Here is a 25,688-nt window from a genome sequence, read left to right on the forward strand (position 1 = left end):
CAGGGTTTCAGCATCGGTCGAAATAATCACTCAGCTGTCCATCCTTGTCAGTCCCAGACAGCCTTTATGGGTGAACTTTTTTTATTTGTTTATTTTTGTTTTCGTTCCCCTCCCACGTCATGTATCATCATCAGTTGTTATAGTAGTAATAGTATATAGTAGTAGTAGTAGTAGTAGTAGTAGTAGTAGTAATAGTAGTGGGATGATGATGATGATGAGGAGGAGGAGGAAGAAGAGTGGCAGTAACGGTAGTAGAGGCAGAAGTATCTTAGCAACAGTGATCGCAGTACTCCCGTCACGTAGGAAACTTCCGCGCGTTTTGGCAAAGCTCTACATTTACCACCCCAAGCTGTAGCCATTCACAACGGTCGCGCCTGCGTTTGCCTTTTGCCTCGCATCGCGCCTACCTGCCCAACCAGCCAACCAGGGCCAGCACAAAGCAAGAAAAAAAACATGAACAGCTGAGATAATCATATGTTCGTGTTTTTTTTTCTGAAGGCAAGGCAAGGTAGGCGTGGCACTTGTACCCACTCAACCCGACGGCCGCAGCGAGCCAAACGGGGGCTGGGGGGTCTTCAGTGCCTCCCCCAGTAGGGCACCGCGTAGAGCCTCACCTTGGGCATCTTGTGGCTTGTTTGGAGTCGTCGCGAGTGATGTCTTACGATAAAAGATAGCGTGTAATGGGTTTAGTAGTACGAGGGAACAGATAAAGAAGGGTGTGAAGAGTAAAAAAGATCGTAAAATCTCTCCGGTTAATACCAGTGTTGAAACTTGTTCTGACATGCGTAAAAATAAAAAAAATAAAAAGTTAAGTAACAAGTAAAAGCAGTGATAAGAAATATAAAAAAGAAAAATTTGGCGCAGTAAGTGAAACAGGAATCAGTACTGCTGGCATTTAAATATCTTGTGGTAAGGTTCTTGATTTTCTTTGATAGTTGTAAAAAAAAAACTAACGTTGCAAATAAAATGAGAGATAAGAGATGGCTTGCTTGGCGTCGTAGTGAATGATGTCTCACGATGATAAAACATGAAGAGTGCAATACATTTAGTAATATGAGGGAATAGATAAACAAGCATGCGAAGACTGCAAAAGATCATATATCTCTCCTGGTAATGTTAGTGTCGAAGCTTGTTTTCATATGCGTAAAAAAAAGGCGTTATGTAGCAGGGTGCAGGAAAGGTATGATAAGAACTATGAAAAAGGAAAAAGGAAACGTAGTAAGCGAGACAGGAATAAGGTCGGTATTGTCAAACGCTCCCGCCCCACATGTCAGCTATATCCAAAGGCCAAAAGGGAGATCAGTTGGATTTTAATGGGTGTTTTTTTAGGTTCATGGTACAGAAGAAGGGTCAAACTACCACCAGGGTCATACAACTACTTAAGAAAATGACCCACACTCTTATGAAAGCCTTGTTAAATGTGTGACCTTGGGTGCCGAAATGTTTAAAAATATGGCCTTAAGTCCTTGCATTAAAATATCATGTGGTAAAATGTGAGTAAAGAAAAGCATTAGGTAGCAAACGAGAGGTGTGAAAGGATACATAAAAAAGAAAACTGTGGCGTAGTAAGCGAGAGGGGAATAAGTCCTTGTATAAAAGTATCATGTGATAAGCTTCTTGTGATCTACCTTGGGAGTGGCGGGAGAAAAATGATGTAGCAGATAAAATGAAATATAAGAGATAAGACACGAAGGCGGCAAATGAGTGGATAGAAAAACGTCATTGAGTTTCTTACAGGCATCAACGTTACCAGATTGTCGTACTCTGCCTCTTGTATTTACCGATTTCTGACCCCAAAATTGTCTCCTTGGCCCAAATAACGAGATCCATTCATAATATTATCGTTAAAATAGTTAATTCCTGATGTTTCTTGGCAATAGTTAGGCGTCAGAAACCGGTAAATACTATGCTCTGAGTACGATAATCTGGCAGGTATCTCGCTTGTAGATGACAGTGGAGTGGAAAGTCAAGATGAGATGTTTGTGTGTGACTTGAACCTCTCGTTATCTCAGCTCCGTATTTCCCGTGACTCTTGGTAAGCGGAGTCATGTGAGGAGTGACGTAATGAATGAGAGGTGATGGAGGAGTGGTCAAGTTAAGCAGATGTGTAGTTGATGGAAGTTAGATTTTGGGGATGGATACTAGGGTGTCGTGTGTGTGTGTGTGTGTGTGTGTGTGTTGTCTTGAGGGATGAGTGTTATCTGAAGGGAGATTAGTATGTCTGTAAAATTATTATACTGCTTTTGCTACTACTACTACTACTACTACTACTACTACTACTACTACTACTACTACTACTACTACTACTACTACCTACTACTCGAGTATCCAGTAAATAAAAATGTAGTGCAATATTTGATTGGTGTTGCGTCATGCACACACACACACACACACACACACACACACACACACACACACACACACACACACACACACACACGCACGTCAGCCGTATGTTGTCTTGACGTTTGACAAAAAAAATAAAAAAAATAAAAACATTAGACCAGACACTCTTCGTCTTTTTTTGCGCACCGCCTCAGAATATGTTGTATAAAGCTACCCCGTTATTACTGTTATGAGAGCGTAAGGATGCAACTCCCCCCCGCCCCCCCCCCCTCTCTCTCTCTCTCTCTCTCTCTCTCTCTCTCTCTCTCACAAACACGAAGACAATACCAACAACTCAGAAAAATTATGTAACCTATTGACAGAGAGTGTGTGTGTGTGTGTGTGTGTGTGTGTGTGTGTGCGACCGTCAGTCTCTCTCTCTCTCTCTCTTTCTAACTACGTCGCTCTCTCTCCCTCTCCCTCTTTCCCTCCCTTACCTGTGTCAATACCTTCTTAAAATCTCCCTCCTTGACCACCACCACCACCACCACCACCCTGCACACCGCTTATAACCGCTGATAACTGGTCTCTCAGCCCCCCCCAGACCTCAGCCTCCCCGACCCACCCTCCTCTAGCCTCGTCCATCACTAGATCAGGCCACCGTCGCCTCACCTCCATCCCCCTCCTTCTCGTCCTCCTCCCTCTCCTCTCATAAAATTCCTCCTTGCTTCCCCCTTTCCTTCCTCCTTCCACCCCTTGCATGACACTCCCTCCTTGTCCTTGCTTACCTGTCGCTATGCTTCCTCCTCCTGCTCCTCCTCCTCCTCCTTCTGCGACTCGTATCATAAAGACGCCACTTGCATTTCCCTTTTCCCCCTCGTCCTTCTACTACCCCGTGCAGGCATAATCCCTTCCTCCTTGCCTCCTGCTCCTCCTCCTCCTCTTCCTTGTCTTTTCTCTCTGCTTCCTCCTCCTCCTCCTCCTTCTGCGACTCGTATCATAAAGACGCCTCTTGCATTTCCCTTTTCCCCTTCGTCCTTCTACTACCCACGGCATGAACCCTTAAACTTGCCTCCTGCTCCTCCTCCTCCTCCTCCTCCTTGTCTTTTCTCTCTGCTTCCTCCTCCTCCTCCTTCTGCGACTCCTCTCATACAGACACCACTTCCTTTCCCATTTTCCTCTTCGTCCTTCCCCCCGGCATGACCTCTTCCTTCTTGCCTCCTGCAGCTCCTCCTTTTCCTTGTCCATTTTTTCTACCTCCTCCTCCACCTGTTAGATATGCACGTGCCGTCGTATGAGAGGCAGGAAGAGCATAAACAAAACGCCTGCAGGAATTCGTGATGTGAAACCGCAATATGTAACGTCACCACCGCTGCTTGGGACACGTGATGAAATGCGTCCCATTCTGCTATTCTTTCCTCTCTCGCTCTCCCTCCCCCACTTGGTTAACTAATCGGATGTTGTGATGCTAAAAATAATAATAACGTAAGCCAAATACCTGAGTACGCGAGTTGAAAGTCATATGGTAGTATTATAAGGTATTTCGTCGCCCAAGAACACCTATTTGACAAGGCTTTCGTAGGAGTTTGGGGCATTTCCAGGAGTAGTTTTATGACCCTGGTGGTAGTTTGACCCTTCTTCTGTGCCATGAACCTGAAGAAACACTCATTAGAACCCAATTAATCTCCTCTTTGACCTTTATAAATAGGTGATGTGAGAAGCGAAAGTGTCTCTTTATACCGACCTATATAGTGTCAGGGAAAGGTATATAAAGTTGAGGGCATACGCTGAGTTGTTTGTTGTTGTTGTTGGTGGTGGTGGTGGTGGTGGTGTTTATGGAAAGGTTGGGGAAGAGACACAAAAGGAGAGGAGCGGAATGTATACAGAAGAAAAGATGAAGTAATGGGAAAGTAAAAACGTAGCTATATATAGTTGGGGAATACGCTGAGCTTGTCGTTGCTGTTGCTGATGTTGTTTTGTTTTTGTTTTGTTTATTTTTAAGGAAAGGAGAGGAAAGGTATACAGCAGAAGATGAAGTAATGGGAAAGTAAAGATTTATATAAAGTTGGGGAATACGCTGAACTTGTCGATGTTGTTGTTGATGTTGTTTTTGTTTTGTTTATTTTTTAAAGGAAAGGTTGGGAAGAGATGCAGGGAAGGGGAAGGAAAGGTATACATAAGATGAGGTAGTGGAAAAGGAAAGGCGTAGCTATAGAAAGTTGGGGAATACGCTGAGCTTGTTGTTGTTGTTGTTGATATTGTTTTTGCTTTGTTTATTTTTTTAAAGGAAAGGTTAAGGAAGAGATGCAAGGAAGGGGAAGGAAAGGTACAGAAGGTGAGCTTGTCGTTGTTGTTGTTGTTGATGTTGTTTTGTTTTTGCCTTGTTTATTTTTAAGGAAAGGTTAAAGAAGAGACGCAAGGAGGGGGGGGCGCAAGGTACAGAGGGAAAGACAAAGTAATGAGAGAGGAAAGATTGGTGGCTGGTCCAACTTGCTACGTCATGTTTATATTTGTTTTTGGAAGGTCATGCTTGTATATTTGCGTACTTTTATTTATTCATTTTCTGTATTTATTCGTTCATTCATTCATTTATTTTCGTTTTATTGATTTATTTCTATTTTTCTATTGTGTGTGTGTGTGTGTGTGTGTGTGTGTGTGTGTGTGTGTGTGTTTGGCCTCGGTGCTTACTGTAGTGTGTTGCAAGGCCTTCTGAGTTGATAACAGTTACTATCAGTCTCCTCCTCCTCCTCCTCTCTGCTTCCTCTACCAAGTGGATACACCTGCGCGTTCAGTCACACCTCCAATCAACGAACAGGTGATGGTGGTGATGGTTGTCGTGGTAGTAGTGGTGGCTGTGGTGGTGGTGATGGTTGTGGTGATAATGGGGGGGCTGTGGTGTCTGTGGTGGTGGTGGTGGTGGTGGTGATGGTTGTGGCGGTAATACTGGGGGCTGTGGTGGCTGTGGTGGCTGTGGTGGTGGTGGTGGTGGTGGTGGCTGTGGTGGTGGTGGTGGTGGCTGTGGTGGTGGTGGTGGTGGCTGTGGTGGTGGTGGTGGTGGCTGTGGTGGTGGTGGTGGTGGTGGTGGCTGTGGTGGTGGTGGTCGAGCATTACTTGTAGCAAACTTTGTCATTAATAACGTCACCACGATTTTCCGCTCTTCACTTCATGATTATAAATAGGCAATAGATATGACAGAAGAACAAACAGAACAAAATGAAACGATAATCACTGAGAAAGATGAAAATTGAAAACGGTTCGATAAAAAAAAAATAATGTTACCCTCCACTGCCTTATCGACAGGTGTAGAGACGAGATTGTGCATACCTTTCAAATCCCCCAGCACCTGAAAACCGACAAACAGCAACAGCCACACGAGCAAACAAACAAACAAACACACTTCAACACAAGCAAACATCGAGAAGTTAAATACAACGGCAGAAGCAGAGACAGAGAGACCCTCAACCCAGGACCTTGGCGCCAGAACGAGCCCAATGCCGCGTCTTTGGCACGGGGTCAGACAGAGAGAGGGAGGGAGAGAGGAAGAGGGAGAGATTGGGGGAAGTGTACAGGGAGCCACGAGCCAGTTACCCCACCCCTTCAGCATGCCCTCTCGCACGTTTACAGGGGTTCAGGATGCCCAAATCATAGCCTGACGACGTGACTCTGCCCCTAGCTAAATGCGTTGGTTCACTTCCCCCTTCCTCCTCCTCCTACTCCTTCCCCCTCCTCCTCCTCCTCCTCCTCCTCCCCGCTCTTGCTTACTGGCTGATGATTATTGTTTTGATTGGTGTGGTGATGGTGGTGGTTTCGGCGCGTGGAGACGTGTGTGTGTGTGTGTGTGTGTGTGTGTGTGTGTGTGTGTGTGTGTGTGTGTGTGTGTGTGTGTCATTAGGTTCGCAGGTTAATGAGGGTTTTTCTTCTTTATTTATTTTTTCACTCGAGTCCTTCCTTCCTTTGTCTTTTTCTCTCTATTTACTTATTTATTTATTTTATCATCCATTATTTCCTCCGATTTTTTCTTTCACCCTTTCTACCTTTCTCCCATCCTTCCTTCCTTCCTTTCGTCATACCTTTCTTCCTTCCACCCATCCGTCCAGCCCTCCTTCCTTCCTTCCTTCCACCCATCCGTCCAGCCCTCCTTCCTTCCTTCCTTCCACCCATCCGTCCAGCCCTCCTTCCTTCCTTCCTTCCACCCATCCGTCCAGCCCTCCTTCCTTCCTTCCTTCCACCCATCCGTCCAGCCCTCCTTCCTTCCACCCATCCGTCCAGCGCTCCTTCCTTTCTGTTCTCGTTTCTTCCATTAATTAACTATCTAGGGAATGGTTAGTCAAGGTCGACAAGAAAAGTTACCTCTATCGAGTCATCGCCCCCGTTCAAGGTCGAGTTAGAACTGACATTATGTAGTGCATTTTATTTCTCTGAATGTAGTGCAGTAAATATCAGCTTCCGAAAAATTAGAAGAACTTCGAACTATTGATGTAAAGAGTTATTAGCGCTGTCTCGCACATTGCATTATGGCAGAGGGGGTCAGGTTAGGTTAGGTCAGGTGAAGTTAGGTTAGGTTTGATTATGTTAAGTTAGGTCACGTTGCGTTAAATTTAGTTAAGTTAGGTTAGGTTAGGTTAGGCTGGGTCGGGTTAGGTCAGTTTAGGTTTAGTTGGGTCAGGTTAGGTTAGGTTTGATTATGTTAAGTTAGGTCACGTTGCGTTAAATTTAGCTAAGTTAGGTTAGGTTAGGTTAGGCTGGGTCAGGTTAGGTCAGTTTAGGTTAAGTTGGGTCAGGTTAGGTCAGGTCAGGTTAGGTTAGGTTTGATTAGGTTAAGTTAGGTCACGTTACGTTAGATTTAGTTAAGTTGGGTTAGGTTAGGTTAAGTTAGGTTAGACTGGGTCAGGTTAGGTCAGGTTAGGTTAAGTTGTGTCAGGTTAGGTCAAGTTAGGTTCGATTAGGTTAATTTAGGTTACGTTAAGTTAGATTTAGTTAAGTTAGGTTAGATTAGGGTAGGGTAGGTTAAGCTGGGTCATGTTAGGTCAGGCTAGGTTAAGTTGGGTCAGGTTAGGTTAGATTTGGTTTGGTTAGATTTGCTAAGTACGTGTGATATGCTTCGCGCTTTCTTGTCACTTACGGTTGAAGTAACGAAGGTTTATATATATTCCCCGAGACATTTCTTTGCACCTCTGCGTGAATAATTACTAACGGTGGAAAGTGCACGTGAGTCAGAAAAGCCAGCTGTGAGGGTCATCGCTGTGTAATGGCACGAGTTAAATACCAAAGGGTAAGATGTCAAGTTCAGGGGTCGAGGTGAGAGAGAAGAACGCCAGAAGCTTCATGTCATTAGATAATCAGCGCTGTTCCTCTTTCCCTCAGGAGCACGCGGGTGAAGGGGAAGAGAATCAATTAAGGGTCTACTGTTGCTCGTCATGTCATTATCAAGGGGCATCATCAAGGGCCATCATCATTATTATCGCCATTAGCAGCATTAGCATCATCCTATATCATTCTATTGTCAGTTTTAGGCCTCCCTCAAACGCTCCCATCTATATCTGTCTTGTGTTTTGGGGGGGAAAGAATCAATTAAGGGTCTATTGCTGCGCGTCACTTCATTATCAAGGCCCATCATCATTATTAACACCATCATCAGCATCAGCAGCCTATCCCAAACGTTCTCATATATCTGTCTTGTGTTTTGCGGGAAAGAATCACTTAAGGGTCTATTGCTGCGCGTCACTTCATTATCAAGGCCCATCATCATTATTATCGCCATTAACAGCATCAGCATCATCCTGTATCATTATATTGTAAGTTTTAGGCCTCCCCCAAACGTTCTCATTTATATCTGTCTTGTGTTTTGGGGAAAAGAATCAATTAAGGGTCTATTCTTGCGTGTCATGTCATTATCAAGGGCCATCATCGTCATTATTACCATTAGCAGCATCAGCAGTCTCCTGTATCATTCTATTGTAAGTTTTAGGCCTCTCTCAAACGTTCCTATTTATATCCATCTTGTGTCTGTTGCGCGTCATGTCATTATCAAGGGGCCATCATCATCATTATCCCCATTAGCAGCATCAGCAGCCTCCTCCTGTATCATTCTATCGCAGGTTATAGGCCTCGCACAAACGTTTCCATTCGTCTATGTCTTTTGCTTCTAATTTGTTTCCTGTCTCGGTGTAAAACGTCCCATTACTGCGTTCTCAATTTCATGACACCATTTCGTGAACCACCTCGCGCCTTCCCTCGGGTGTGTTTATATCAGTTATTTACCCGTCTTTCCATATTTTTTTTTCTGTTCCTATGTTACCCTGTCTCTCGTCTGTCACTCTGTCCAACCGTTGTCCTGTCTCCTACACTCAGTTGCCTTTCTTCAGCGGCATCACATCTTCACCGTATCTGTCAGTTATTAGTTAGTTTATTGACAAAGATGTTACTGGAACTTAACATCATAAAAAACTAAAAGAATTAATAAACATAGCCATATAGCCTTAAAACAACATACATAATAAACCCTCGCCCTCTCCTGCCACTGGCCGAAGTATGTGAGGCTTGTGAGTAGGGGGGGGGGGGGGGTTGAACTTTGAAGTGTAATGATTATTGAGGAAAAATCTTAGGTAACACCACATCTCATTTCAGACACACGGACAGACAGACAGACAGACAGACAGGCTGACAGACAGATAGACAAACAGACAAACAGATAGACGGACGGATAGACAGTTGGGAAAATAGACAGAAAGACAGGCAGAAAGATAGATAGGCAAAAAGACAGGCAGATATAGACACAAAACACCAAATCAAATTCTTTACCCTCTTATAAAATTAAAAGTTGATGATATATACTTGTTTCAGACACACACACGCACCTGTCCGAAAGCAAAACCAGCAAAAGTAAAAAAAAAGTAAAGTAGTAAAGAAGTAAAGAAAGACATCCGGTTTACTGGGTCGATGTAGAGAGCCACTCACGTACTCACGCCAGCAGCCTCTCACGTCATGGCCGGTCGAAGGCAAAGGACGCTGCATTGATTCTGGTGTCTGGCCTTAAGCTGACGCCGTGACGGGGAGGGGAGGCGGCGGTGACGGCATACGAGACTCCTACTTGTTTTTTTTGTTTGATTTTTTACAGCAAGGGAGGCAGCTCAAGGACAAAGAACAAAAACAGCAACAAAAAGGCTCACTAGACGCTGCTCCGACAAAAGAAAACAGAATAAGAGGCGAGAAGAGAGGTCAGTTTCGGGTGGAGAGGCGTCTTGATACTCTCCTCTCTTACCTGTTTTTTACCTGTTCTCGTCTCTGGCATTACTTGTTATATTACCATTTTAGTACCTGAGAGTTCTTTCTACTTGTGTTTCTTTGCCTAGTAGTATTTTTAATCCATCTCCCTTCTTGCCCATCATTTCTAACCTGTTTTTTACCTGTTCTCGTCTCTGGTATTAGTTATTATATTACCATTTTAGCACCTGAGAGTTCTTTCTACTTGTGTTTCTTTGCCTAGTAGTATTTTTAATCCATCTCCCTTCTTGCCCATTATTTCTAACCTGTTTTTTACTTGTTTTCATCTCTGGTATTACTTATTTTCAACCTGTGAGCTCTTTCTACTTGTGTTTCTTTGCCTAGTTGTAGTTTTAATCCATCTTCCTTCTTACCTCTCATTTCTAACCTGTTTTTTACCTGTTTTCATCTCTGGTATTACTTATTTTCAACCTGTGAGCTCTTTCTACTTGTGTTTCTTTGCCCAGTAGTAGTTTTAATCTATCTCTCTTCTTGCCTCTCATTTTTATTTACTTTTATTGGAGTAGTGGTTAGCGGGATTTTTTTTATTATTATTTTTTTGTTGTTGTTGTTTTACCTTTATTGCCCCTGAGCTCCTTCCTTTACTGTAAAATTTTGAGGAACACATCAACGTAAAATCGCAAAACATCACTCGTAGAAGTTATTTTTTACCGCATTACCTTTGAGATTCCTCTTGACCTTAGTTTCTTTGTTTAGTGGTAGTCTTATATCCATAGAAGAATACCTCATAACACCACTCTTAGATATTTTACTACAGTACCTTTGAGACTTATAGTGACCCATGTTTCCTGACCTAGTGGTAGTTTAAATCAATAGAAAGAAGACAAGGAAATCAAAGTAAAATCTCAAAACGTCCTCTCCTTACGATATCGAAGCTTCCCTTTTCTGGACACTCATTCTTTATTTTCCTTTGAGAAAGTAGCGATTAGAGGGCTTTTAAGACTTTTTTTTCCTTTTTTTATTTTAACCTTGAGCTGCTTCCTCGGTTGTAAAAAAAACTCGTGGAAATTTGAAAAAACAGAAAAGAAAAGGTATCCACGGTCCTCAAGCACATATCCCGCCATAACCAGATGTCGTGCGCTAATAGGCAATCAAGATAGGAGGTGATCGGCCTCTGCCACTCACGCAAGCAACACCGATAACGCGATAAACACTCTGCTGCTGCTACGTCACTCCTTGCGCGTGGAGAGGTTTCGATCTCAAGTAGAACATAACATGCAACATTCTTACCCCCTGTGAGTACTCGTGTCCGACTCTCTTGCGTCACTCTCGTATCAGTCTTTGTCCTCCTCCTCCTCCTCCTCCTCCTCCTTTTCTCTTTCTTTCTTCAGACATTAGAATCACAAAAAGTAAAAGAATGACGAAAAGAAAAACTACTTCTACTACTACTACTACTACTACTACTACTACTACTACCACTACCGCTACTACTACTACTACTACTACTACTACTACTACTACTACTACTACCACTACCGCTACTACTACTACTACTACTACTGTATCTGCCATTACTAAACAACTAAAGGTTTCCTATCATATCTATCACCAACGCCACCACCCCCACCCCCACCCCCACCACCGTCACCGTCACCGTGTATCTGTGTGGTGTGGTGAGAGACTTCTTGTATCTATGCAGTGAACTGAAAAATAAAGTCCCTGTTTCTATGCAGTGGGAAATAGTCTTCGTGTTTCTGCAGGCTATGAAATGTACAATAACGGTCCTTGCGTCTTTAACCTTTCTTTCTTTTATTCTTCTATCCTATTTTATTCTTTTATCCCTTTATCCTAACCTTTTTATTCCTTCCTGTTTAATCTCCCTCCCTCCTTCCTTTCTTCCTTCCTTTCTTTCATTAAGCGATGGCTAGTTATAGTTTTGACCTGTACAATAAAAGTCTCCCTGTATATATGCAATGGGTAGCAAAAGGTCTTTGTGTACCTATGTAATGGGCACTGGGCAGTAAAAAAAACTCGTATTTCTTGGGGATAAACAATAATAAAGCCTTCGTGTTTAAACAATGGGCGATAAAAGGTCATCCCACTGGCGGCAGACAGCGCGCCACATCCCGCGACAGCCCGATTTGTCTAGTATCGACGACGAAATTCCAGTTATGTCCGTTAATCGGCGGGTGTGGGCGCTTGTCAGAAACCACTTGCGACCGCTATTGCCGACAATGCTATTCGGCTCGACTGCCCCTTTAAAATAAGAAAAAAAAAAAAAAGGAACGGGAAAATCTGTCGCCGATGAACTGCCATAGTCGGTGATGGGACACAATACAATGCAACATCTCGAGACACTTTGCAACCTTGAAAATCGGGGGCTGTCGCAAGGTGTCTGCCGCCAGTGGGATGACCGCTAAAGAGAGAAGCAATAATATACAGTCCACATGTCTCCAGGGCCAGGGTCTCCGAAGTGGCCTGAAGCGTGGCAAGGTGAAGCTGCAGGGGGTCGAGGCGCCAGGCTGTGCATTGTGTCACGTCTCTCAGCGCTCGTGTGTGCAGGTGTTTGGGAGTACAGACAATGAGCATTTGGGTGTCAAATAGTGTGTTCCGTTTTGCTGACAGTGGGACATCCATGTGTGTGTGTGTGTGTGTGTGTGTGTGTGTGTGTGTGTGTGTGTCCCTTAACCACGGCCGTGACACAGTGCCAAAGTTCTGTCGCATTATGTATGTACATGTGTGTGTGTGTGTGTGTGTGTGTGTGTGTGTGTGTGTGTGTGTGTGTGTGTGTTTGAAAAGTCGGTTTGTTGATCATTCCTGAAGGCACGAGTCACTGCCCCGCTTTCTCTCTCTCTCTCTCTCTCTCTCTCTCTCTCTCTCTCTCTCTCTCTCTCTCTCTCTCTCTCTCTCTCTCTCTCTCTCTCTCTCTCTCTCTCTCTCTCTCTCTCTCTCTCTCTCTCTCTCTCTCTCTCTCTCTCTCTCTCACACACACACACACACACACACACACACACACACACACACACACACACACACACACACAGAGAAGGGGGTAGCCAAAAACGCAGAGGGAAGTAATCATGACTAAGATATGTGCAATGTCCAAAAAATAATATTAATGTTCCCCTAAATTAGTCAGTCGGTCATTAAAGCCGCCCACTCGCTCGCTGCTATGACGCACGGAAGGGAGGAAAAAGGGAGAAAGAAGGGAGGAAGATATGCAGGAAGTAATAAAGGGAGAATGTTAGTAATCTATTTCACTCATACTAATACGCCAACTGACACGCTCTCCTGTGCCTTCCTCTACCTCCCCCTCTACACTTTCTCGTTATTATTATTATTTATTTTTCATCTTCCTTTGTATTCTTCAACCTCTTCTATTCTCATCATCTTCCCTTCTGCATACCTATCTTTTTCTCGCACTTATTCCTCTTTACTCACTACTACTACTACTAAAACTACTACTACTATTACTAAAACTAAAACTACTACTACTACTACTACTAAAGCTACTACTACTACTACTACTACTACTACTTCTACTACTACTACTACTACTAAAACTACTACTACTACTACTAAAACTACTACTTCTACTTCTACTGCTTCTACTACTACTACTGCTAAAGATTTACTATTATATCCACCACCTTCACAACCACCATCACCACCACCACCACCATCACCACCAACACCACCATCACCACCACCACCACCACCACCATGACTGCCATCACTAACATCAGAGCAAGCGACAAAAAGTAAAAGCATGTTCCTATAATATATGTTAAGGAATCCATCACATGCGGAAGTTTCGAAGAAGGAGGATAGGTCGCGGTGGTGGTGGTGGTGGTGGTTGTTGTGGTAGTGGTTGTGGTTGTCAAGGAAATTAAAAGGTTGTGGGGTTAAAACAGGGTTGCATATTTTTTTCGCTGCATTTCGCGACCTCTTGACATAGAAGTTTAGGATGCGATTCTCTCTTGTTTGGTGTTCCAGATACCTAAATGTCTCTATAACTTGGCAATAAGGTAAAGGGGAAATTATATAAATGGGGGACGATTTATGTGTTTTGTCTGTCTGTCTGTTTCCCTTCCTGATTGTCTGTCTGTTTCTATCTGTCTAAGTCTAAGATATAAGGAATAGAGAAAAAGATAGACATTTGGCTGAAGTGAAATATAGAAAATTAAGAAAGCAAAAGATAAATGAATAAAGATAAATATAGACAAACTTACTGATAAACAAATGAATGAAGAAACAGATAGACAAATTGGTAAACTTAATGGATGAAGCGAAAGATAGAAAATTAATAAAGAAAAAGATAGGCGATGGATGAAGTAAAAGATGGACGAATTAATAAACAAAAAGATTGACAAACGAATAAAGAAAACGATATAGACAAAATATAAAGTAATAGAAAGGCAAATGAATGAAGTGAATGATAAAAAAGTAGGATAAATAAAGTAAGACAGACAAATGAATGAAGTAAATAATAAAAAAATAGGATAAATAAAGTAAGACAGACAAATGAATGAAGTAAGTGATAAAAAATAGGATAAATAAAGTAAGACAGACAAATGAATGAAGTAAGTGATAAAAAATAGGATAAATAAAGTAAGACAGACAAATGAATGAAGTAAACAATAGAAAAATAGGATAAATAAAGTGAGACAGACAAATGAATGAAGTAAGTGATAAAAAATAGGATAAATAAAGTAAGACAGACAAATGAATGAAGTAAACAATAGAAAAATAGGATAAATAAAGTAAGACAGACAAATGAATGAAGTAAACAATAGAAAAATAGGATAAATAAAGTAAGACAGACAAATGAATGAAGTAAACAATAGAAAAATAGGATAAATAAAGTAAGACAAATGAATGAAGTAAATAATAAAAAAATAGGATAAATAAAGTAAGACAGACAAATGAATGAAGTAAACGTTAAAAAAATAGGATAAATAAAGTAAGACAAATGAATGAAGTAAACAATAGAAAAATAGGATAAATAAAGTAAGATACGCAAATGAATGAAGTAAACGATGGAAAAATAGGATAAATAAAGTAAGATATGCAAATGAATGAAGTAAACGATGGAAAAGAAGATGTAAAAGAGAGACAAATGAATAAAGTAAAAAACAAATTGATAACGAAGAAGAATAAATTTAATACAGTATAGCGGTGAAAAGAGAGAGAGAGAGAGAGAGAGAGAGAGAGAGAGAGAGAGAGAGAGAGAGAGAGAGAGAGAGAGAGAGAGAGAGAGAGAGAGAGAGAGAGAGAGAGAGAGAGAGAGAGAGAGAGAGAGAGAGAGAGAGAGAGAGAGAGAGAGAGAGAGGAGGGAGAGTAAAAATATTGATCCTGCTTTTCTATACCTTTTGCTGTTTTCCTTTCCTTGTTTTCTTTCTTTTCTTCTTTCTTGACCGTCGTGTTTTATGCCTCCTTGTTGCCCCCCCCCTGTTCGTTTGGCAGCAGAATTATGCCTACATGTTGTTCGTTCCTCTTACTATTGTTTTGATGTGTTTTTTTTTTTATTCTTCTCCTACTTTTGCTAATTGTCGTGTTGTCGTTTTCTGTGTCCTGTTTCCTGTGCGCGTCCACGTGTTTCGATCGTGGAGGTAAACACACACACACACACACACACACACACACACACACACACACACACACTAAGATAGAATGTTGTTGATTTATGATGCCTTCCAAATGCTTCTATGCTTCTTTTAGGGCGTCTCTCTCTCTCTCTCTCTCTCTCTCTCTCTCTCTCTCTCTCTCTCTCTCTCTCTCTCTCTCTCTCTCTCTCTCTCTCTCTCGTTGGCCAAGTTTTCTCATATATTTAACTTACCTGCGTCATCTATTTTCCATTCATATTTCCTCTTTACTTAAATTCTCTCTCTTTTTCTCTTTTTTTTAATGTTCCGTCGCTGTATTTTTCTTATTTCTTTTCTCTTCTTTTCTCTTTAATTTTTCAACCTCGTTTTTTCTTCTTCTTCTTCTTCCTCTTCTTCTTCTCTTTTTCTTCTTATTCTTGTTGTTTTTCTTGTTCTTCTTGTTCTTCTTCTTCATCGCCATCATCATCATCATCTTCTTCTTCTTCTTCTTCTTCTTCTTCTTCTTCTTCTTCTTGTTTCTCTTCTATTTTCTTTTTGTTTCTTGTGTAATCTATTCTCTTCCTATTCTTGCTTCATTGATTTGATTGTTTTTTCTCCTTTAATCGTTTTTTCTTTCTTGGTCTTGTTTTTTTTGTGCTATTCCTGTTCTGTTACTGGTATGCTGCTTCCTGTTCTCCTCCTCCTCTTCCTCCTCCACCTCCGATTCCTCCTCCTGCCCCTCCTCCTCATCTACCTTAAAAGGCCTTGGAGGGGGTGTTGGCTTACCTCCATTCCCCTCTTCTCTCTCCTCCTCCTTCTCGTCCTCCTCCTCTCCCCTCTCATGCGTTCTTTTTCACTCCCCATCACCAACCCTTTTTCCCACGTCTACACACTGTATACATAACCATCGCCCCCTCTCTCTCTCTCTCTCTCTCTCTCTCTCTCTCTCTCTCTCTCTCTCCACACACACACACACACACACACACACACACACACACATACACATACCAACGCACGCGCATAGATGCAGGGAAAAGAATGTTGCCTGTCAGGAGAGAGAGAGAGAGAGAGAGAGAGAGAGAGAGAGAGAGAGAGAGAGAGAGAGGCACTACTTTCACTGAATTCAAAGTCTCGACGGAGAAAAAAATTGCGCGCGCATGTGTGTGTGTGTGTGTGTGTGTGTGTGTGTGTGTGTGTGTGTGTGTGTGTTTGTATGTGTGTTTCCCCTGTGTAAGTATTTTCTTAGTTAGAGAAAGACAAATGGACTGGTGGAAATCAGGCCACGGACGGTTGATTTTATTTTTTTCTTGGAGAGAGAGAGAGAGAGAGAGAGAGAGAGAGAGAGAGAGAGAGAGAGAGAGAGAGAGAGAGAGAGAGAGAGAGAGAGAGAGAGAGAGAGAGAGATTCAGGCATTTATTTCTCTGCATGAGGCATTCACTTACAAAATACAAGCTTGAAGAAAGAGCACAAATTTAAGTCATGAATATGGAATCCGACTAATTTGTGTTCATTAGCTGGCGTTACATAATTTTCTAGGGGGGGGGGTCTTGACACATGTTACAAGGACTGACAAAGAGAAATGTGATAGGGAATGACTAAAAAAAAGGCGTTATGTAATTTTGAATGGCTTGTAACTATTTATATACTGTTATTTTTTATTGTTATTTTTCTAACGTCCTTCTTTGTTTATTATTCTAACTTGTTATTCTTCTATTTTTTTCTTTTCTTTTTCTCTGTTTATTGTATTAGCTTGTTTTTCTATCTTTTATTTTCTTTTTCTCTGTTTATCTTTTTGCTTGTTGTTTTTCTTTTTTTTTTTTTTACTTTTTCTCTGTTTATTGTTTTAGCTTGTTTTTCTATCTTTTATTTTTTTTTCCTCTACTTCCATTTTTTCTTGCAGGATTGGGTCCCATTTATAACTATGTAACTTCCTTTTTTTGGCTATTATTCTCTTGATGTTTTTTTTAATCAAGGAGTCCCTAAGAAGCCCTTTCCTACCCTGTCAAAATCTTGCCACACATTGTCCTATCCTTTCCCACCCTGCCACACTCTTCTAAACCCCTTCACGCCATGTCATACTTCACCCCACCCTGCCACGTCTCTCACACACCTCACCCTGTCACATGTACACCTTTGTCACACCTTGCCAACCTCTTCTTTACCCTGCCACAGTCCACCATAGCTTATACTCACTTTTATTCGTTGGTTACGTTACTGAAGAGGAGAAATGATACTCTCATATTCTGCGGCCTCCTCTTTGAAATAAAAACTGTATGGTTGGGTCGTTGATTGCGTCCATCTTATAACTAGACAACTGACAACTTTACCTTATCGCTTACTACAGCCTTGATAGCTACTATAAAGAGAAACTTACTACCATATTATGTTTCTTCCTCTGGTTCAATATTGTTTCACGTATAGAGTTTGGTCCATCTAATAACCAGGCAACTGACGGCTTTATTTTACTCATTCTACAGCTTCGACACATTACTGCAAGGGAAGACTGTTAGTATCCTTCTTTTTCTGTTACTTCCTCTGGCTCAATATTGTTTCACGTATAGAGTTTGGTCCATCTAATAACCGTACACCTGACTGTTTTATTTTATCTTTCTACTCTTACTACAGCCTCGACAAGTTACTGCAAAGGAAAACTGTTACAATCATTCTTTTTTCTAATACTTCCTCTTTGATTCATTATTTTTGGGGGTTTATTTTATTGCCTGGGACCTTCATTTTACCATATCGCTTACCACAGCCTCGACACGTAACTACTGCAAAGGAAAACTGTTACAATCATTCTTTTTTCTAATACTTCCTCTTTGATTCATTATTTTTGGGGGTTTATTTTATTGCCTGGGACCTTTATTTTACCATATCGCTTACCACAGCCTCGACACGTAATTACTGCAAAGGAAAACTGTTATTAGTATTCTTATTCTGATACTTTCTCTTTGATTCGTTAATGTTTTGGGTCCATTTTATTACCAGGCAACTTTATTTTATACTTTTCGTAGCCTCGACACGATACTTCGAAGGAAAACTCTTATTTATTATTATTATATGTCTTCCTACTTGATTCATTATTGTTTTGGGTTCATTTTATTACCTGGGAAGTCTATTTTACGCTTACTTTAGCCTCGACACGCTTTTAAGACCCTGAGAACGCCGATGTAGGGTTTGTTTTGTGCTTAACTTGCGATGCTGCCGAGCGAGCTTATTTATACCGTAGCCTTGTACTCTAGGTGGGGCGTCAAAGAAAACTGGTCGTCGCAAAGGGTAACGCTAATATTTTACAGCCCGACCCAACCCGCTTCTTCCTCCTCGTCGTCGTTTTTGTATTGCGGCTTTGATTGTGTTTCTTTTGTTTATTTTGATTGTTTCTTTCGTTGACTTGTTTGTTTTGATTTTGTTTCCTTCGTCCATTCGCTCAAATCCTCTTCCTCATCCTCGTCGTTGTTTTGTATTGTGGCTTTGATTGTGTTTCTTTTGTTTATTTTGATTGTTTCTTTCGTTGACTTGTTTGTTTTGATTTTGTTTCCTTCGCCCATTCGCTCAAATCCTCTTCCTCATCCTCGTCTTTGTTTTGTGTTGCGGTTTTGATTGTGTTTCTTTTGTTTATTTTTATTGTTTCTTTCGTTGTTTTGCTTTTTCTGATTAAGTTTCCTTCGCTGATTCGTTTCTCTTGATTATGTTGTTTTTATTTCTTTTTATCGATTCGTTTATTATGATTATGTTTCTGTCACCAATTTGCTTTTATCGTGTATTCTCAATCACACACACACACACACACACACACACACACACACACACACACACACACACACACAAACACACACACACACGTTCCCAGCCACATCTTCAACACATCTCAGCCACACCGTCGCATCTCCAATACAAGTCACCCCTCTCTAGACCACACCTTGCCACATCCCCGCGTCCTCAACCACCTCTATCCAATCCCATCACACCTCCACCCCGGAACCAACCACACCCTGTCATTTGTCACGTCACACCCTGCCACGCTCCCCTACCTGTGTCACATTACCTGCCTTAACCATACCTTACGACACCTGGCCACACTCCATCGCACCCTCTAACATTGTGTCACATCTCGCACCCTGTCATACTTTTGCCATCTTTGTCCTATCCTTTCCCACTCTGCCACACTCTTGTCACATATTGTCCTACCTTGTCTCACCCCGTCACACCCTTGTCATATATTGTCCTACTCTTCCCTATTCTGCTACACTTGTCACACATTGTCCCACCCTTCCCCACCCTGTAAAACTCTTGTCACACGTTGTCCTACCCTGTCCCACCCCGTCACACCCTTGTCATATATTGTCCTACTCTTCCCTAGTCTGCTACACTTGTCACGCACTGTCCCCCCTTTCCCCACCCTGTAAAATTCTTACCACACGTTGTCCCATCCTTCCCCACCCTGTAAAACTCTTGTCACACATTGTCCCACCCTTCCCCACCCTGTAAAACTCTTGTCACACATCGCCCTACCCTTTCCCACCCTGTCACACTATCGTCACACATTGTCCTATCCTTTCCCACCCTGCCACACCTTTTTAAACCCTTTCACGCCATGTCATACCTCACCTCACCCTGTCACGTCTCTCACGCACCTCTTCACCCTGTCACACCTTTGTCACAACTCGCTATACCCTTCCTTACCCTGCCACACTCCACCATACCTTACCCTTCTTCTCCACGGCACCATGCACGTATTTTTAAATATATCAGCGCCTCTCTTCACCTGTTTGAAAAGCCTCTCGTAGAAGTTGCTTGGGTTTTTCATGGACAGTTTTGTGCTCCTAGTGATAGTTTTACTCAACTTCTGTATCTTGAACGAGAGCATCACCCATAAAAACTCGATCAATCTTCTCTGTGGCCTTGGGAAATAGTTGTAATGGCAGCCCGACACGTTTGAGAATATAGACAATAGGCACTCAAGCAGCCCTCCTCTCCTGCCACACCTCGTCACTGCTTTTCCCGTCTTGTACAGGATGGGGAAGTCTTGACTCTTGAGTCACCTGGCGGCGGTTGGTTGAGTCACCCAGGAAGTCAGAAATAAGCTTCACGCTCGTTTACCAAGCAGGCAGACAGACAGACAGACACACAGACAGACAGATAGATAGACAGACAGGTTGACAGGAAGCCATATAGTTAGGTAACCAGGCAGCCAGATAGCCATGCAGTCATTCAATCAGTCAGTCATTCAAATAGTCAACTGAAATCCACTGTCAAGGAGGAACCGGGAAAGGAAAAGTGTGTGTGTGTGTGTGTGTGTGTGTGAGAGAGAGAGAGAGAGAGAGAGAGAGAGAGAGAACACCTTCACATCTGTTTCCACCAATAACCAGAGAGGGGAGGGAAAGAATCATGACAAAACAAAACGCAGCGCGGGAATAAAATGATTTATTATAGATCAGACTTGTCGCAACACTGGCTATGTACAAGCGTGAAGTGGAAACAATAAAAAAAAAACGAAATAAAAAGGAAAATGCAATAATAATAAAAGATAATATAATTTCGAGGTACACAACAACATGACGTTTAATAAATAGAAGAAGTCGGGCGTGGAAGCATCAACATCATCATCATCATCATCATTTATTTTCAGTCTTTTGTCTCACGGTGGTTTTTTTTTTTTTCATGGTCGTATTAAAATATTATTAAACTTCTTCGTCCTGGTTCGTTTCCTCAGTGCTGGGAAGAAGGTAACTGTGACATGCCCCAAATTGTGTGTGTGTGTGTGTGTGTGTGTGTGTGTTAGCACGGAGAGGAATTTGTTTATATACACTGTCCTAAAAAGAGTGGCGGCAGGGAAAGGAGAGTTTGGCGTCGGTTCAACTTCTCGACTCGCTTGGTATGATAGTAAATAATGTGACCGCTCGTTGATGTATTAAAAGCTGAGGAATGTGCAGTATGTTGAGATATTAATAATGTTATCGGATATCGTGGAAAAAAAGGAGTGTGTTGTGTTGAAGTGAGGGGTTGAGTACGCAAGGGATGCCGGTAGGATATTTCTTTCAAAGGGTGGGGCAAGGCTTCCTCGGCATTAGACATGTAAATGAAAACAATATCGATCACAGCGTAGGTGAAACTATAAATACAGAACACACCTCCCCTCCCTAATGCCGTCCTTGCCGCCCCCTCCCAAGGACATCTCTAGAATTGTTGTCAGTGCAAGATTTAGTAACAGCAGTTTTCTATTAAAAAAAAAATATTCCATTCCTTCAAAAATGTTGTCAGTCAAACCTTTCACTTATCACGATCAGGAGAGACCCTAACACCCACGGCCAGCCCTTCGGGGATCTGGGGCTAAAAGGACCATCTAGCATGCATTTTCCCTTGAACTTGTTGGCCATCTGTGTTCACCGGTCCGAACCTTTACACTCCCTCACAATGGGATCAAGAGTCCTACAACTGCAACAACAACGATCCTTCACTGTTGACGAGAATCACTGCTCGGCTGACTTAACGGTGAGTGCACGTGCGTATCCTGAAGGACTCTAAGTTTCCTTTTCGTCCGCATCCTTGGCGGCGGAGGTGGCGGAAACGGACGACTGGGCGGGGCTGAGCAAGGACTGAGAGCCGCGGAAGGGCTGCACCCCTGCTGCCTGGGGGACTCCAAACCGCTGATGGGGCGTGAACTGCTGAGGCGAGGCCTGGAAGGCCTGCACGGGGAAGCCCTGCTGCTGAGGCACAAACTGTGGCTGGAAGCTACCCTGCTGCTGAGGCACAAACTGTGGTTGGAAGCCGCCCTGCTGCTGAAGCTGCTTGATCTGCTGTGGCGTCAGTTGCTGAGGCGTGGCGATGCCGAAGCTCTGTCCCAGCGGCTGCCCCAAGAATTGTGGCTGGGCCAAGAAGACAGGCTGTTGGGGCGCAAATGTCGGTTGTTGTCCGAACGTCGGCTGCTGTCCAAAGACAGGCTGCTGTCCAAAGAATGGCTGCTGTCCAAACGCTGGCTGGGGCTGTCCACTATGAGGCTCGTCCTTCTCTTCGTCTGGATCCTTACCAAACAGCGGCTTCTTCTGGGGAGTTTTCTGGCCAAACTGCGACGCACCCTGGTCAAACTGTGGCCTCCTCTGGTCAAACTGAGGGCGAACTCGTGGCCGTCCAAATCGTGACGTTCCTTGGCCACTTGAGGTGTCCTGACCAAACTTCGGGGAATCCTTTTCGAACTGAGACGGGTCTCGCACAAACACGGACGTGCCTCTGGTGAACTGCGGCCGTCTGTCAAACTGTGTCGCTTCCTCGCCCAGCTTCGATGAATCCTGGTCGAATTTAGAAGCTTCTTGACCTAAGTGAGGTGCTCCTTGGCCGAACTTGGGTGCTCCTTGGCCGAACTGGGGTGTTCCTTGGCCGAACTGGGGTGCTCCTTGACCGAATTGGGGTGCTCCGTGACCGAATTGGGGTGCTCCTTGGCCGAACTGGGGTGCTCTTTGACCGAATTGGTGTGCTCCTTGGCCAAACTGGGGTGCTCCTTGACCGAATTGGTGTGCTCCTTGCCCGAACTGGGGTGCTACTTGTCCGAACTGAGGTGTTCCTTGGCTAAACTGATGGGATCCTTGGCCGAACGGGGATGCTCCTTGCCCAAACTGGGATGCCCCTTGGCCAAATTGCGGTATTCCTTGACCAAATTGGGACGCTCCTTGACCGAACTGCGGCACTCCCTGGCCAAACTGTGGAGATCCTTGGCCGAACTGGGACGCTCCTAGGCCAAACTGGGGGACCCCCTGGTCGAACTGGGATGTCCCTTGGCCAAACTGTCCCGTTCCCTGACCAAACAGTGGCTTAGGCTGCCCAAACTGAGTGGGCTGTTGTGCACCGAACTGGGGAGTCTGAGCACCGAACTGTGGCTGCTGGGGGAAGCCGGGGGACAACTGCTGGGGCCTGGGAACCCCTGGCACCTTTGTGGGCTTGGGACTTACGGGCTGGGGTCTGAAGGGGCGTCGGGATGGGGAGAAGGGGAAAGTACCTGCTGGCAGAACACCGGGAGGCGGGGGCGGTGAGGGTGAGAAGGGGTTGTTGGTCTTCTCGTCCTCCACCTTTGCTGTGTCCACGAGGCTCTCGTCATCCTTATCTCCTGGGAACCCTGAACTGTCTCTCACGCCACCGCTACCGGGACGCCGCCTGGTGAACTGAGGAGACCTAGGGAAGGACTGGGGTGGTGTGGGGTGGCCACTCTGCCCTTCGCCTGCCTGGGGGAAACGAGTCCCGAATTGGGGGAAGGGGGTGGTGGGGAACTGTGGCCTGCCGAATAACTGCTGTGGGCCTGCCTTCCCGTCCTGCTCCTGCTCCTTGTCCGTCTTTCTCCTCAAAAACTGATGGGGCTCTGTGGTGGGGATCTGGGGCTTAGGGAGGACCGGGAACTGTGGGGAAGGGGACTGGGGTCTGAATGTTGGCCGTGTGGGGAACCTGGGTGTGAAGGCTGACTGGGGATCTTCCTCTGGACGTCGGGTGGGGAAGCGAGGTCTGAATGTCTGTGGCTCAGTCTCTGGAAGGAACTGGGGCCTGAAGTCGCCTTGGGGTGGTGCCTGGGGCTGGGTATTGTCCGGGTGAGAGGGAAACTGGGGCCTGAACACTGGTCGGGGCTCGGAGTCAGGGAGCTGAGGGCGGAACCGGGAGCTGAAGGAGGTAGGGCGTTGCTGGTCATCAGGGAATTGCTTCGGGAACTTGTCTTCTCCAAATGTGGGCTGGGGCTGGGAGTCGAATTGTGGGGCGAACCCGTCGTGGGGCTGGGGCTGGGAATCGAAGTGTGGGACAAAGCTATTGTGGGACTGGAGGTTACCATGGGACTGGGGGTCAACATGGGACTGGGGGTCAACATGAGACTGAGGGGCAGGCGAAGGATGACCACGATTATTGATATGCGGGAATGGCTGGAGGAGGTCTGAGGAATGAGTAGGAGGAGGAGGGAGAGGAGACGGGGAGGTTGGAGTCCCGTGCTGAGCCTCCGCACTTATTCTTCTTGGGCGCTTAACCCTCTTGACCGGCCTTCGGGGTCTGGACGGCCCTGAGAGCAGCGTGGTGTCGAGGGACGGCGGCGTGGCCTCGGCGGAGATCAGGTCGTGCTGCGCCTCGAACCCAGTGCCGTTGCCCGCCGCGTACTCCACCACCTTGACCTTCCCGGCCTGGTCCGTGTAGCCAAACTTGCCCTTCACGTTCCCGTCACTGTCTCGCGTCTCCACCTTGAACGTTCCATCGGCAGCCTCGAAGCCGTACGTGTAGGAGCCGTCGCCGTTGAGTTTGTTGATGTGTCGCAGGATCGGAACGACGGTGGTAGTTCCTTGGTCGTCGTCGCGTGGCCGGGTCGTCTGCGCCCACGCCCCCGCACACGCACACAGCAGCAACACCTGTAAGTAGGGTTGGGGGTTATGACGGAAGGTGTGTGGTGCGTCACGCCACCTTACCTGCAACACTTGCACTCTCGCAGGCAGACAATGGTTGTTGAAGAAATGCGAACCTCATCAAATTGCACGGTTGTTGTAATAGCAACAATTTTTTTTTTTTTTTTTTTTTTTTTTTTTTTTTTTTTTTTTTTAGATTTATCATCACACCAGAATTCTCGCGGTTTTTTTGGAACAGATATTTTTTTAGCACACGTTACTTTCACCGACTCTGCTGAGGCTTAGATCACTTATTCATTCATTTACTCAACTACTGAGAGCACATAAGTTTCCAGACGGGACTTCAAGGGACAATATGCTTTCACGACTTTAAAGAAGAAAACTGACAACCTCACACCAGCCACTGTAAAGGAAGGGAAACAGGGGAGAAGGAAAGAGTTGAAGGGGGCAGGGGGAGGGAGGGGTGTGGGGGAGAGAGAATATCAACCGTTCCAAACACTCACGGTTCTACACCACATCCTGAGGGACGCCGCTGGAGGGAGTGAGCGCCTCGCCTACCCTCCAGCGGCTTATATACGAAGGGCGTCACGCGACCCTGAGGAACGACCACGCCCACCGCTGACCTCGGGAGGGGGTGAAGGGGGTGAAAAGGGTCGTCTCTGTCGCTTCGGAAAACACACACACACACACACACACACACACACACACACACACACTAACTAACTAACTAACTAACTAACTAACTTACTTACTGACTAACTAACTAACTAACTAACTAACTAACTAACTAACTAACTAACTAACTAACTAACTAACTAACTTACTTACTTACTGACTAACTAACTAACTAACTAACTAACTAACTAACTAACTAATTAACTAACTGACTGACTAACTGACTGACTGACTGACTGACTAACTAACTAACTAACTAACTAACTAACTAACTAACTAACTAACTTATTTACTTACTTACTTACTTACTTACTTACTCACTGACTGACTGACTGACTGACTGACTAACTAACTAATCAACCAACCAACCAACGAACTAACAAACTCATTTATTCACCTACATACACGCAACTCACAAGCCCCCCTCACCTCACCTCACCTCAGCACACCTCGTCACTTCTTCTAATTATGATGGAACACACCTTTGAAGCTCAGGTGTGTGCCAGAATCAGACTGT

The 25,688-nt window shown here is 44.3% G+C and overlaps 1 protein-coding gene across 1 annotated transcript; it reads right to left on the reverse strand.

Moving 5' to 3' along the window:
• Window positions 1-20,545: 20,545 nt before the first annotated feature.
• LOC126996036 (filaggrin-2-like) lies at window positions 20,546-25,040 on the reverse strand. The gene is made up of 2 exons (XM_050856035.1): window positions 25,000-25,040; window positions 20,546-24,502 (listed from the first exon to the last, which is right to left on the reverse strand). Exons 1-2 carry the CDS (start codon window positions 25,012-25,014, stop codon window positions 21,656-21,658), a joined length of 2,862 nt encoding a protein of 953 aa, XP_050711992.1. The 5' UTR covers window positions 25,015-25,040; the 3' UTR covers window positions 20,546-21,655.
• Between the last annotated feature and the right edge of the window lie 648 nt (window positions 25,041-25,688).

This window comes from Eriocheir sinensis, chromosome 9 (assembly GCF_024679095.1).
Source record: "Eriocheir sinensis breed Jianghai 21 chromosome 9, ASM2467909v1, whole genome shotgun sequence".
NCBI lineage: Eukaryota > Metazoa > Arthropoda > Malacostraca > Decapoda > Varunidae > Eriocheir > Eriocheir sinensis.